Here is a 13,761-nt window from a genome sequence, read left to right as displayed (position 1 = left end):
AATTGTACACCCACATTCTTTGACTGCCATTTTGCTCACACAGCTAGTTTGTTGGAACACCCTTGTTACCTTGTCTTTTTCCCCTCCATACCCCAGCCCGCTTGTTTCTTGCATCCACCAGTTATCTTGTCATTTTGACTGTAAACTCTCTGGGGCAGGGACTGTCAATTATTCTAGGTTTGTGCTTTGCCAAGTTCAGTGGGGCGCTGAAACCTTTCAGATGCTACCATAAGAGGTAGATTTTTCCAAAGGTAAAATCCCATTAAAAGGGAGTGGGACTTTTATGCTCCTAAATCCCTTAAGTGCTTTTGAAAGTCTCCCCCATGAAGTGTCATACCCCCCCCCCTTACACAAAGCCCGGTGGGATTAACTTACTTTGCCTCCAATAACAACTGTCCTAGGCACAAATGGCTTCATAGGATCTCTCTTTATGCCTAAAAGGAAATGTGAAATTACCTAACATTTTCAGAACAGGTGTTGCAGACTTTCAGTACCTATCCACACTTGCCCAGGTCAGATTGTCTCCTTCAGAAAGACAGACAGCGGGTGAGTGACTTACGGTTGTACAGGGTGATAACGTGCAGGCAGTTCATGAGCTGACGCTTGTATTCGTGGATTCTCTTCACATGCACATCAAACATGGAGGAAGGGTTAATCTTCACTTTGTATTCCTTCTCCAAGAACTGGGCAAACTTGACTTTATTCTCCTGCGGAGCAGTTAAAAAAGGGCATTATTGCACACAACGGAGTTCACACCATCCCGTGGCTTGTCCAGAGATTCCCTAATCCCTTACCTGTTTCACTTTGGAAACCTCCCGAATGAAGATATCGTCATTAACAAACTTATGCAGCTTTATCAGCTGACTTAGATCTTTCACATAGTCCTCTCCTATTTTCTGTAATAAAAATAACATTAAGTAATTCAATACGTTCATCTCTAGAGTTACTGAATAGCCTTTTTACACAGATGGTGCAAATTTAGCTCAGTCCAGGCAGACTGATACAGAATCCAGGGTGTTCTAACTTCAGGGAGGGATCAATATTTTCTATAGACAGCACTTTTGTTCAAGAAATTTTAACTCAACAGGCTGAAAACTAAAATGACAAACAAGGTTTGGAAAAGGTTGGCCAGTTTTAAATTGAAAGAGTTAGAGGTCAGAGGTCCAAAGTCAAGCCCCCCGCAATCCCTCTCCCGTGGAGAGTTTCAGAACATATTTGCCAACTTGGCTTCACTAGCCATGTGGTCAAGAGCCTAGGATCTGGGCTTGAGTGGCTTGGGATTTTGGACTCTCTAACTAGGGTTTATTCCAATAGGTCCCTGCTCCAAATGGGAGTTAAAAGGCAGACCCTCAGACATTTTTGAATGCTGGGCTTGTCAATCTGTAGCAATATTTTGAAAGGCACAGCTCTTTCCCTTTGGGGAAAGTGTACCGGGGCCCAAGTCCTGTGCATGTCTTTGTACCACCCACAAAGAGACAAGGAGTAAGAAACTCAAGGTAGTTTTCAATTCTCCAAAGCTCGAAAATAATAATAATAAAAAATCTTAAGGATTCTTTTAAAAAACACTTTCACTGCTCCCTCTGGCTGCAGCATTAGTGAACAAGGTGGGAGCACCCTGCACTCACTCACTCTCTGGCTCACAGGGACGCTACTGTACAGGGCAGAGTGGGGGCAGGAATACTCTCAAAGAGACACAGGAAGTCCCTTGATAGCTTCTCATGAGATGGAGGACCAGTATTTTAAGCAGGCTTTTGAAGGCAGTCTGGGTAGTTTTCCCACCCAGGAACGCTGAGAGATATTCCAGGCCGGGAGAAAACAGTCTGAATAAAGCAGTTTCCAATACAAATTCTCTCCGGCAACTGCCAGCCTTGAAAGAGACCCTCAGCCTTTGCTTCACTGTCTGGGGCTGGAAGACGAGGGGGGACAGGGTGACCAGTGGGTGGAACTGGAGGGGAGCAGCTGCTTTTTCCTTTATTCCCAGCCATAGGCACCGACTCCGTGGGTGCTGCGGGGCTGGAGCACCCACGGGGAAAAATTAGCAGATGCTCCGCCCCCACCGGCAGCCAAGCTCCCCCCGCCCCCACCTGGCCTCCTCCTCCCCTGAGCATGCCATGTCCCCGCTCCTCCCCCTCCCAGCACTTCCCGCCCGCCACCTAACAGATGTTTGGCGGCGCTTAGGACTTTCTGGGACGGAGGGGGAGGAGGGAGGACACAGCGTGCTCAGGGGAGGAGGCGGTAAAGAGGCGGGGCTGGGGGTGGAATTGGGGCGGGGCAACAGTGGTCCGGGGGCAGGATGGAGGAGACGGGGTCGAGCACCCACAGGGCAGAGGGGAAGTCAGTGCCTAGGTTTCCAGCTCTTGAATCTAGTGCTGCCCCCATGGGGAGACCAACCCCCCCCCAGAGAGACATGCATCTGAGCAGCCATCACTGATGCAGAGGCATCCAGCTGCTGTGTTCAGTGAGGGTGCAGAGGGCACTCCCAAAGCCGTGCCTCACTTGGAGAAAAAGTTGGTTACCATTTTAACATCGTGCCCAAGCCCTCTTTCCCACATGCTCCCAGGACATGTACATACAGAGGTGCTGTAGTTACCTCTGCTATGAGCTCTGCTAGTCCTGGGTTGCAAAGCAAGAGCCAGCGCCTGGGGGTGATTCCATTGGTCTTATTCTGAAACTTCTCTGGTTCCAGGTCAGCAAAGTCCTTGAATCTAGGACAAGGACAAGGTAATGGTCTTATTCTGAGAGGCTATTCTTCCATGCTCAGTGCGAAGCTGTTATCTGAGTGGGCATCCATGCATACAGGCAGCATTGTCTAGAGCACAGGATTGCAAATTCTACTCCCAGCTTGGACAATGGTTGACTCGCTGCATGGCTCTGGGCTAGTTGCTTACTGTCAGAATCTCCCTTCCTGCACCATTACAAGTGGGAGTTGCAATGGTGGGGAATTAAGGGGAAAAAAGGCTAATTTTACGGCCCATTTCTATTACATTAACATTCGTTCATAAATAAATGTAACAATTGCTAATCCTGGCTTGCTCTTGGCATCAGTCACAAATGCTCTGCACTTTGCTGATTTGATCCTGACTCAGACAACGCCTGTTTTCCATTTTATAAGAATTTTACTTAGTTGTACTCCAGTCTTGATTTCAGACGTCCTACTGAACAGGGTCAGGCACTGCTGTACTTTGCAATTCATCCATTGCCATCAGCCACATTTATAGTTTTTCTAACTTACACCTGAGTCTTCACGATATCAGAGTGGATCTTTGCTACGCCATTAACAGCATGCGAGCCAATGATGCAGAGATGGGCCATGTTGATTCTCTTGACTCCTCCTTCTTCAATCAGGGACATTCTTCTCAGACGGTCAAGATCATTAGGAAACAGGGCTGCAACTTTCTGTGAGATGGGATAAAGGCCAGTCATAAATTTGATATCTATAATTGGGCATTAAGATCAGCTGCTCTCTTAGCCAGCAGAAGGAAAGCACACCCTCTGCCCTAATAGCATCTGGGGTCTGATCAATGCAAGGACTGCTGTATGGTAAAACCCAATCCTACGTAGGTCTCTGGGGCCATCTGAAGCCTTTGTAAAATTCAGGTTATAAAGAACAGCTTCAGTTTTGATATGGGAATAGATCGAAATTTTGGAAAACAGATTTGGGATTCAAGTATCGTCCAAACGACAAATTCAAAAATGTGCTGTAATGATTTTTAAGAAAAAAGATCCACAGCAACTAGATCGTGGATACGTTCGAGCATCAATAAGGTCAGTCACTCTACAACTCAATCAATCCCAAAATAACCAGAACAAAAAAAGCCATCCCTGTCCACAAATAAGAACAGCCACCTGTATGGGCCAGTATAAAACAGGATTAAGTATACTTGACCTGATGAGTTCTGTGTAAGCTCGAAAGCTTCTCCCTTTCACGAAGAGAAGCTGGTCCAATAAAAGCTATTACCTCGTCCACCTTGTCTCTCTAAGGTTAGCTACAGCCAGCCAGCGGCGGTGCTGCTGTGAATCGTGAGTCACTGACAGTGGGCCAGGCCTAAGAGGCATCAGAGAAATGGACAATGGGACCAACAGCATCAGAAGTCCCAGAACAGAACAATAAGGAGTTCTATAGGGCCGATCCACTCCGGAGCGTGCGCTGCACATCCCAGACAAAGCAGTGTAATGGGCCTTGTTAGGAACAGCCGCACTGTATCATCCTCTACATGAGTTATAACAGCACCGCGTTCCAGGCAGCCCGGATGGCGGCACAACTGAATTCTGCTTTGAGCTCTGTTGCTGCCTGTAGCAGGGTAGCTGCCCCACTCTGGCATGAAAGGGGTTAAAGCAAGCCAGAGAGGCTGTGCAGAGCGCCAGCCAATCAAGTGGAGGCTTGAAAGCAGCCTATCAGGGCCAGGCTGGGCCCTATAAGAAGGCTGCAGGGCAGAGAGGAGTGCAGTCTCTCCCTGGTGGGTGAAGGGAGAAGCACCCAAGACAAGGACAAGACAGAGGCTGGGGGAGCTCTAGGCGGACAACTGCCGCACTGGGGCCCTGACACAAAGGGGCAGAGAAGGTGCTGTGGCTATGGGAAGTGGCCCAGGGAAGCAGGCAGTAGAGGAGAGTTTGAGGGGGGCAGTAAGTGGATGCTGCTAGAGGGTCCCTGGGTCAGGGCCCAGAGTAGCAGACGGGCCTGGGTCTCCCCTTCCCCCTCATTTGCCAGTTATGAGAGTGGCTAAGCCAGACTGCAGTTTACCCTTGGAGGAAGGGGCTAGCCACTGAGGCAAGTGGTAGAATCTGAAGCTGCCAGTCCCCCAGAAGGGGTGGGAAGAGAGCCAGCGGAGCGGGCATGGTCAGAGGGCAGTGTCCAGAAGCGGACGCCGCAGTCCATGGGTTCGACTGTGAGGACAATGGAGACAGAGAAAGTAACTGAGAGCGAGACACCACAATTCCTAAATCAACCAGCAGGAGGCGCTGCGGTGCCCTGTTACACTGCCATTCTAGCGGTTTTGTTCCTCTCTCCTCTCCTGCCCATCATTTGCTGCATTTGAAGCCTTGTGAAGAGTTTGGATCATTGACATCTGCAAGTACTTGTTTTTGCCCTCTCTGGTAAATCCAATGCTCCACAAAATCAGCATTATCCGGTCTCCCCTGCTCCCATAAATAAATATTGTGTGTGTCTGGGCAAAGCATCTTTACCCACTGGCAAAGTGGTTTGATTCACCAGTTTCTCCTTTAGGAACGAATTTAGTGTTTGATTCCCCCCCCCCCCACTCTGAGCTTTCTTATAGGGCCACTGATACAGCAGTAGGGGGGAGAGGCAGGAGTAGAGAGAGAAATTTTACTAATCTGCATCCTGGCTTGGTTTCACATTTACACTAAGGCCCCTTTGTGCTGCCAGAGTGCAAAGAGACCTTAATGTCCTTGAGATTTAAGCCCTCCCTTGTTTATTTTACACTCCTGAGTCAGCCCCATCTTCTCTAGAGTGAGCTTAATATTTCAGGAGGAAAACAACTTTGTTTCTCAGGGGGACTTCTTGTTAAAAATCGATAGATCAGACAGCCAGTATGGGATAAAGAGGAAACGCAAAAAAGGATTGCCTGTGGTTTAGCCCAATCCTTATGTCAAGGACCCCCTTCTTTTCCCTACCCTCTGTTGAAAAAGAAATTCAGCACAGATCCTCACAGTCACACATGCAGATTCCATGTCAGAGAGAAGCCAGCCCATTACGACCACCACGCCCCGGCACAGCACAGAAAGATACCGGATGCTTCCTTTCCCCTCCCACAGCGGGATGCGTTCAGCACTGAGCGAGTGTCCCTTTCATTTCAAGTTACTTACGTCCAGATGCCTCTGGTTTATTTCGTAAATTATTTGCAGATGTCTCGGGAGCAGCTTATCCACGAGATCGACCGGCCAGCGCTCTAGAGCTTCAGGGAGCACCGTGTGGTTTGTGTAGGCAAAGGTCTGCTTGGTGATATCCCAGGCCTGGCGTTCAATAGAGGGGGTTAACGGTTAAAAGAGTAAAGCCAAGGATGTCCCAAACCTGTACAACACCCACGTACTACCCACTCTGACAAAACTTTACTCAGACCCAGTCCTGGGATACAAATTGTCCTCTCACGAGGCGGGGGTAGGGGTGTATGTGCCTGGGGGCTGGGTCTGCTGCAGACTCCCTGAAGCTTAGCCGGAAAGTAATTTAATCTCTGCAGCCTGGCCTACACTAAATCAGTTTAACTACATCACTTGGGGAGGGGGGGAGGGGTGTGTGAAAAATCCACACCTATGAGTGGTAGAGTTAAGCTGACCTAAACCCCCTCACCTGCTATGTAGACAGACCCCTCTCAGGGAGGCGGATTAAATACAGCGACAGGAGAACCGCATCCCCCCATTGGCGTGGGTAGTGCCTACAGTGGTGTGGCTGCAGCAGTAACATTTCAAGTGTAGACAAGCCCTGTATCTGCATTCGCCATCTGTAAAGTGGGGATGATGCCACCTCCTGTGTCTCCTCTATGTAAACGGACAGCTCTTACTAGGTAAATGTACAGCACCTGGCACAACAGGGCTATGTTCTCGTTTGGGGCCTCTTGGATGACTTTAATACCAATAAACAACTTGTCAATCTATGCTGGTCACTCCAATTGTCTCCTTCATAACCTATGATGAAACAGGCCTTTCTGACAAACAAGAACATTGTTGAACAAAGGGAAATTTCATTCCTTGCAATAGATGCTTCCAGCAGGAAGACTCAGATTTTGCAGATCCTTAATGCTCTGCTTGTTTCTTTCAGATCAGAAGAAACAGGCTTTTTAAACAAACTCCCATGGATTCTCATATGGGATGGTGAACTTTTTTTATGCTGGAATTTTATTAAACTCCTATATAAGAGTTCCAGATTGTAATGTTCTGTTTGACCAGTACAGTCTGTGGCTGCTAGTTATTGGTTCCATAAATCCTAGTTTAGTTACTGCTCTAAAGATGCAGATTATTGATGAAGTTGTTACAGGCAGCTGCTGTTCCATATCCTGCATGAGAAAGGTAGTGTATCCTGATTGATTAAAAATAGCTAGCTAAAAGTAGCTAAGAAGTTTTAGCACGTTTACAAATCCTTGCCACATAAATGTCAGACAATCATTATTACGATAGTGAGCCTTTGTTTAGAGAAGCACACAGGACTATCATCTCTATTTAACAGGCTGTGCCCATATTACGGAATGAGCATCTCTGCATCGATGGCTTTGTGCTGCACAGGAAAAGATTCAGTTTCCAAATGGTTGGTAGTCAGTTAGCTTACAAGTGCAACAAGAGTATGTATAAAGAATAGATACAGATCGGTGAACATCTGACTGGCATGTGTGCAAACCCACTGAGCAAGCACTGTGTGAGGATTTGTGTATGCACTTTGTGTATGCAACCCAACTTGGGCATATTTATTTTTATATTATATATAAAATAATAATAAAGGTGTATATATATATAAAATAATAATAAAGGTGTATATATATCTGATGTTGACACATGCAAAAGTGTTAGCAGACTTTTGAAAATGTAGGGCTATGCATGGAGCAGATTGACCTCTTCAGTAGTACACCTCTACCCCGATAGAACGCGAATTGGGATAGGACGTGATAAAGCAGCGCTCTGGGGGGCGGGGCTGCGTGCTCCGGCGGATCACTGCTTTAGCGTGTCTGGCTCCGACACGCTGAGGGTGCCGGGCCGGGGCCGAGGGTCTCGGGGGGCAGACAGGGAGAAGGGGGGGTTGGATGCTTTGGAGGTTCTGGGGGAGGGGCGGTCAGGGATGGGGGCGTTGGATAGGGCGTAGGAGTCCCAGGGGGCCTGTCACCGGGCAGGGGTGTGGATAGGGGCAGTCAGGGGACGGGGGGTGGGGAGGGAAGGTTGGATAGGGCATGGGAGTCCCGGGGGGCCTGTCAGGGGGCGGGGCTGTGGATAAGCATTGGGGCAGTCAGGGGACAGGGTTGGATAGGGCATGGGAGTCCCGGGGGGCCTGTCACGGGGTGGGGGTGTGGATAGGGGTCGGGGGTTCCGAGGGGTCAGTCAGGGGGCAGGAAGTGACTATTAATAACGGAAATGTTCGAGGCCAATGCAAGTTCGATATAACGCAGTTTCACCTATAAACGCGATAAGATTTTTTGGCCCCCGAGGACCGCGTTATATCGGGGTAGAGGTGTAATTTGTTTTATTGATTTCTGAACAGATCCATTTTTGAACAACAGAAACCTCACAAAAGGTTTTACAACTTAAAGATATAACTGTGCGTATCACAAGTTTAAAATTGGCCTCCATAAGTCCCTAAAGCTGTCCTGACAAGGCCTGCTACCTATCACTTTCTTCAACTTTGTGGTCTTGATCACAGTGTAGTTAGATTACAGGGGTAAATCCAAGAGTCTTGTCAATATTCTATCATATGCCATGAGAAAGGTAAGGGATTATCTAGACAGCTGCTCTTTAGCAAGACTACACTTGCAACGTTTGGTATTCTCGATCACAGAAAAAGCACAGAGATGATTTTTCAAACCTTAGTCCATGGCAGTTTTTCAATGTCCACAAAAACCCTCATCAATTCAGGAATGGCCAGTGCAGGATGAGTGTCATTCAGCTGAATCGCTACCTATAAAAATAATACAAAATTCAAGCAACCAAACCTGTAATCCTTCATTTTGCCCCACAGCGAGCTGCTTCGAGACATGTCAAATATGCTACCTTTCCATTGATTTATTCCCTCCTTTGAAGCTGGGTGGGTTTGAAAGTGAGTTCTTAGTCTAGGAAATACCATATCAGATCCTGAGAGAATCACTTGGTCTTCACAGCCAAAACATTTGAGGAAGCGGAAAGCATGCTTTCAAACTCAATCATTACAGACTTCACTTGGCCATTATCCCATAACGTTTACCTGATCTGGAAAAGAATCAAATATAGTTCGAACACTTTCTGTGCTTCCAAATTTGGATGCTTTGAAACGTCGGATGATATCCTGGAGGGTGGCAGCCACGACGAAGTACTCCTGCTTCAGACGCAACTCTTTGCCTTCGAAAAACTACAAACAAGAACAGACAGGAATGCTACATAACCTGAACAGTTAAGGGACAGGTGCAATACAAGAAGGGTTTAATTCTCAGTTGGTTTGAGCTTAAATTGATCTGGGTGCTCTAACCTTACAGCAGTGTGTTACTTTTTGGCTTTGGTATTTCCCCAGCAGCATTTGTAACTTCAACATTGCAGCATTGTGCCAATGCATGAGAATGAAAAACCGAACCTGACTAGAAAGAAGGAAGCTGTCCAGTTTGTTTTCCCTTGCCTTCAGTGAGTGAAATCGCTGAAGGAAAAAGGCAGAAAAAGACGAGAAGAAAGTTCATTTGTAAGGATTCTTTTCAGTGTTATAATCCCTGTGATTGGTTTAACCTGTAGCTACTGACTCCTTGTGCTGAACTGAGGCGGGAAGTAACTCTTCACACTCCTAGGCATACATGAGCAGGGCACCCAGCATGCCTTGCTTGGATGACAGGTCAAATCCCATCCCTGCTGGAGCCAGTTCTCTGCTTTGTTGAGGCAGTTGAAGGGAGTTCTGGCAACGAAGGAAGCCACATAGGAAGCCAAACATATCTTACACCAACATTTTCAAAATCCAGGGCCTAATGTTAGGCTTCCAAACAAAAGTGACCCGATGCCCACGAATATTAGAGGAACAATGAATTTAACCTCATGCCATTTTTTGACCTTGCGTGAGTTTCAGCTGGAGCATCAGCCTGACTGGTTTTGGATTTAAGAAGTCTTCCTTAAACCGGATTTGTTGATTTCTCTCTTTAAAGGGCCTTGTCAGATCAAATTAGTCACACAATTCAGGGTTTATGAAAGACTGCCTGTTACAACATGCATAACTTCATTTCTCTCTCTTTAAAATTTCGGGTGGTATTTTCGAGTGCCCACATGGATTGAGGAGCACAAGTCACAGCTTTCAGTAGAACTTGTGCTCCTAAATTTCTTAGATGCTTTTGAAACACGCCCCGGCCGCGCTCCCCCTGGCAATGAATATTTTAAAATACTCCTCTGCAGTGTGTGAAACCCCAGCTTCATGTCAGGCTAACTTAAGAAAACCATGAAGTAATGCTGATTGAAACGGCTCAGTGTTTGCTTCCCACAATGCACGGAGGCACTGTTTACACGCTCACTGTTCTTTTGTTGGTGTTTTTCGGATATGCCCTCTGCTCCAGTCGTCTGACACTGAGAGCAGGATTAATCCATTTCCCTGTCTGGGCACGAGGAGGTTTTGATTCAGCTAATTAATCAAATGAACGAGCAACAGGCTCTAGCAGTGAAACCTTTAGCAATTTTTGGATGACTTACATTATCGTTTGGATAGAGGACACGTGATATGTTCTCAGCCAAATTTCTGTCCAAGACGGCTTGAATGTAATCTCCAACGTTAACTACAAGGGAAGGGTTGAGTCAATGCAAGCGCACGTTGCACAAGATGGGTTGCACGCAGGACAGTTAACAGTCAGAGGAATGACAGAAAGATGGGGAATCGGACAATAAAGCAACACAAGCTTGACTGTCAAAGTAACAGGCGAGTCAGGAGCAGGCCCAGTTACTGGGCTATTCAAACTGGATCCTTCCTCCTTGACTACCTCCCCCCCGTAATTTCCCTTTACTGTTGGTTAAATAGTAAGTTCCAGTCCTTGTCCCAGCAGCATTCCATCATCCATGTTATTTCACTGCTCTCCCTGGCAGCCCTCCTCCTCCCCGCTCACTCCAAAGCATGCGATCGGCCTCAGATGTGGGGAGATTCAGGACAGAAGCGAATAGGTCACAGAAGAGGTACTCACAGTCTCGGAGGTTGAAGTCATTAGGTGCCCGAGCAGACCACAGCCGCATGGTGTTGACAGTGTTATTCATGTATCCAGGCACAGGGGTATCGTAGGGCAAGGCAAGGACCACCTATTACACAGGGGTTACAGTATGACCTGTAGTGAGCCAGATTTGGAGGTCTTTTTTAGAGAAGAAGCTGGAATTAAAGCGTGACTTTGTGCGATATTCCGACTATTCCCAGAAACAAAGCACGCCCCTAGATGTGTCAGTCAAGGCTACACACGGGGCCTGACCAAAACCACCTGAAGTGAATAGAAGGATTCCCACTGACTTCAAAGAGCAATGGAACAGGCCCACAGAAAGCATATGTTGAAACGACATGGAATTCAAAGCCCAATGGTGTCAGTAAGTGTCTTTCCACTGACTTCAACAGGCTGTGGATCGGGCCCTTAATAGTCAGTTTGGCACTGCTAATTATACAAAATTATCTGTTGCTCAGAACATTGTTGGGATTCTTTGCTAACTTAAAAAAACCTGAAAAGGTGGCCACAAAAATATGCTTGAAATGTACAAAACTGTTAGAAATAGAATTAGAAAAGCAAGTTATGGCTAATCAAGTTGAATACTGACTTCTCCTTAAAAAGGGAGAATTTGCAACTAGGTCTCCAACTCCAGCAATAGGAATCACTCATTTACACCTTAAAAGGGGGGGAGGGGGTGTAGAATATATTCTAGAAACATGCTCAGGAACATTGCTCCCTGCCCTTATACACCCATTGCAACCATCTAGATTTTGGAAAGTGCTATAATTCAGGACACGGGGTTGGGAGGAAGAGGGGGAGTGTTAGTGTTATGGAAAAACTAATCAGCACTCATCCCCTCCAGCCTGCAAAGAGAAGTTGCTCAGACTTTGATCTGCAGATGGGGTGTCTGGGGAACCCCCAATTTCCCTGCCAGCTCCACACAGACAGATGGCACTGTCAGCACGGGACACTCCATATGGTATCTGCAGGCTGAGCAGTTACCAACACAGAGGCCTGGTCAGAGGTTTGCCCGTCAGTAGCTGGCTATATATTATGCCAGGGTTGTTTGTGCTCAGGGGTGAAGGTGAAGTTTTCATTCCTACTCCCAGTACTGGTATCAGCCCAGGCTGCAAGGCAAGGGCTAGGAGGCACTTTGAAATGTTTGGTTAAAAGCAGTATTTCTTTGCAAGGCCAGCCTTCGCTCAGCTGTGGTCTCTTAGATGATTATGGTTCGTTTCCTGTCAGCAGCACAAATGTGCTGCATCTTGCAGACTTCTTTTCTGACGACAGTACAGAGTGTCAGTTCATTTCCGTGGACATAAACAGCTGAACAAATGTACAGAAGGATGCTACGATAATACAAATAAACAGACAATAAAAGAATGCTACTTTACAACCTGCTGAATCTTACTAACTTCGTCCATTTCTACTATTTTCATTAAGTAATAAGATTATTTCTTTTAAGCTTCATGTAGAGTAGTTTCTAAAGAAATATCCTTCTCCACCTCCCCCCAGATGTTTACAGCTTCTTCATCTGGTGGCAGGCAGCCACCATAGGACTGCCCCACTTTAAACTGGCCATTAAATGCAGGTGGGACGTTCAAAGCTCTGTAGCAGTTTCCACAGACTTTGTATTTAACTCAAAAGAGGATCCCAGGTTAAGGGGGGCCAAGAAGAGCTGCAATAGAATTCAGGAGTAATCACAGATTGTCATGTTGAGCCTCCTTGAAGTTTATGGAAGGAATAAGTGACCAAGACGTGGGCGCCACCTCAGATTTATCCCCTTTTATACCCTTCCTAAACAGACCACTCTGCTGGCAAGCCACAGTGTCCCTTACACAACAGCAAAGGAACAACAGACATCGGTTTTCCTGCACTGGAACTGCGAGAAGTTTTCTTTCAGGATAAAATACTCAGTTTCTAGCTGTTTGGAAAAAAAAAATGCATTTCCTCCTTCAACAGGCCTGTGCATGACCCAGCTCACGTCAGTACCTGCGTATCGACCCACTTCTGTCCACTCTTGGTGTGTTCCACTCTTCCATAAAAGTGGACAGGCAGCATGTACTCGGGACGGGCTTTCTCCCAGGGGTTGCCGTGTCTAAGCCAGTCGTCGGCTTCTTCCACCTAGAAAGGGGATAGTTAAACAGAACCATTTTTTACCCCCACCTCATGCAAGGTGAAGCAAACAAGCTAAATGCCACCGTTTGAGCTAATGCAACAAAAACATTTAGGATCAAAGAGGTTATATTTTTAGGGCCTGGAATAGAGAGAGTACATCCAAGTGTTTGGATTGAGTTGTATGGCCCTTCAGGTATGTCTACACTGCAAAGAAAAACTCACAGAGGGGAGTTTCAGAGCCTGGGTCAATGACACTGGCTTGCAAGCCTCAGGCTTTAGGGCTAAAACTAGCAGCGCAGAAGTTTGGGCTCAGGCTGGAGCCTGTACTCAAACCCAGTGCGTGTGTGTGGGGGTGGGTGGGGTGTCTTGGGGCCCAGGCACCAGCTGCTGTTTTTAGCCCTGCAGATCCAGCCCCACGAGCCTGAACCAGCTGAACTGGGCTCTCACTCTGCCGCAGGTTTCTCTTTGCAGCGTAGCTGTACCCTACGAAGCCAGGCCCATTAACATAAAAGTAACTTATTCATACGCTTCCCGTTCAGAGAGATCTAATAAGTGGACTCAGGGCAGTGATGGGTCAAAGACAATCAGAGAAAAATGCCTCAGTTCTTGCTTCTGATTTAGATACTGGGATGAGGCCTAAACAGCGCAGAAAATTGCAAGGAAGTTACTGACCCCTTGAGAGAATAGGGCTGCTTTTTTGTTCAATGACGATTTTTTCAATATTGAGCACAGTCCTAAGAAAATTTGGGGGGAGGGGATGGGGATTTTTAAAGACATTTGTCCTTCAGATTATTCCTTGGAGCGGTGT

General features: G+C 46.9%; 1 protein-coding gene across 2 annotated transcripts in view; it reads right to left on the bottom strand.

Annotated features, from left to right (window-relative positions):
• Nucleotides 1–13,761, bottom strand: part of PYGL (glycogen phosphorylase L) — a 35,277-nt gene that overhangs the window by 4,448 nt on the left and 17,068 nt on the right. For both annotated transcript variants that reach the window (XM_048853114.2, XM_048853115.2), the window contains exons 6-16: nucleotides 12,828–12,959; nucleotides 10,830–10,941; nucleotides 10,348–10,430; nucleotides 8,897–9,040; nucleotides 8,522–8,614; nucleotides 5,827–5,973; nucleotides 3,233–3,396; nucleotides 2,591–2,705; nucleotides 795–896; nucleotides 560–707; nucleotides 376–434 (exon numbers count right to left, since the gene is read on the bottom strand). In XM_048853114.2, the coding sequence (XP_048709071.1) occupies nucleotides 376–434; nucleotides 560–707; nucleotides 795–896; nucleotides 2,591–2,705; nucleotides 3,233–3,396; nucleotides 5,827–5,973; nucleotides 8,522–8,614; nucleotides 8,897–9,040; nucleotides 10,348–10,430; nucleotides 10,830–10,941; nucleotides 12,828–12,959 (1,299 nt within the window). The remainder of the gene's footprint in view (nucleotides 1–375; nucleotides 435–559; nucleotides 708–794; nucleotides 897–2,590; nucleotides 2,706–3,232; nucleotides 3,397–5,826; nucleotides 5,974–8,521; nucleotides 8,615–8,896; nucleotides 9,041–10,347; nucleotides 10,431–10,829; nucleotides 10,942–12,827; nucleotides 12,960–13,761) is intronic.

Source organism: Caretta caretta, chromosome 6, assembly GCF_965140235.1.
Source record: "Caretta caretta isolate rCarCar2 chromosome 6, rCarCar1.hap1, whole genome shotgun sequence".
NCBI lineage: Eukaryota > Metazoa > Chordata > Testudines > Cheloniidae > Caretta > Caretta caretta.
This window is presented reverse-complemented; position numbering and strand designations above follow the sequence as displayed.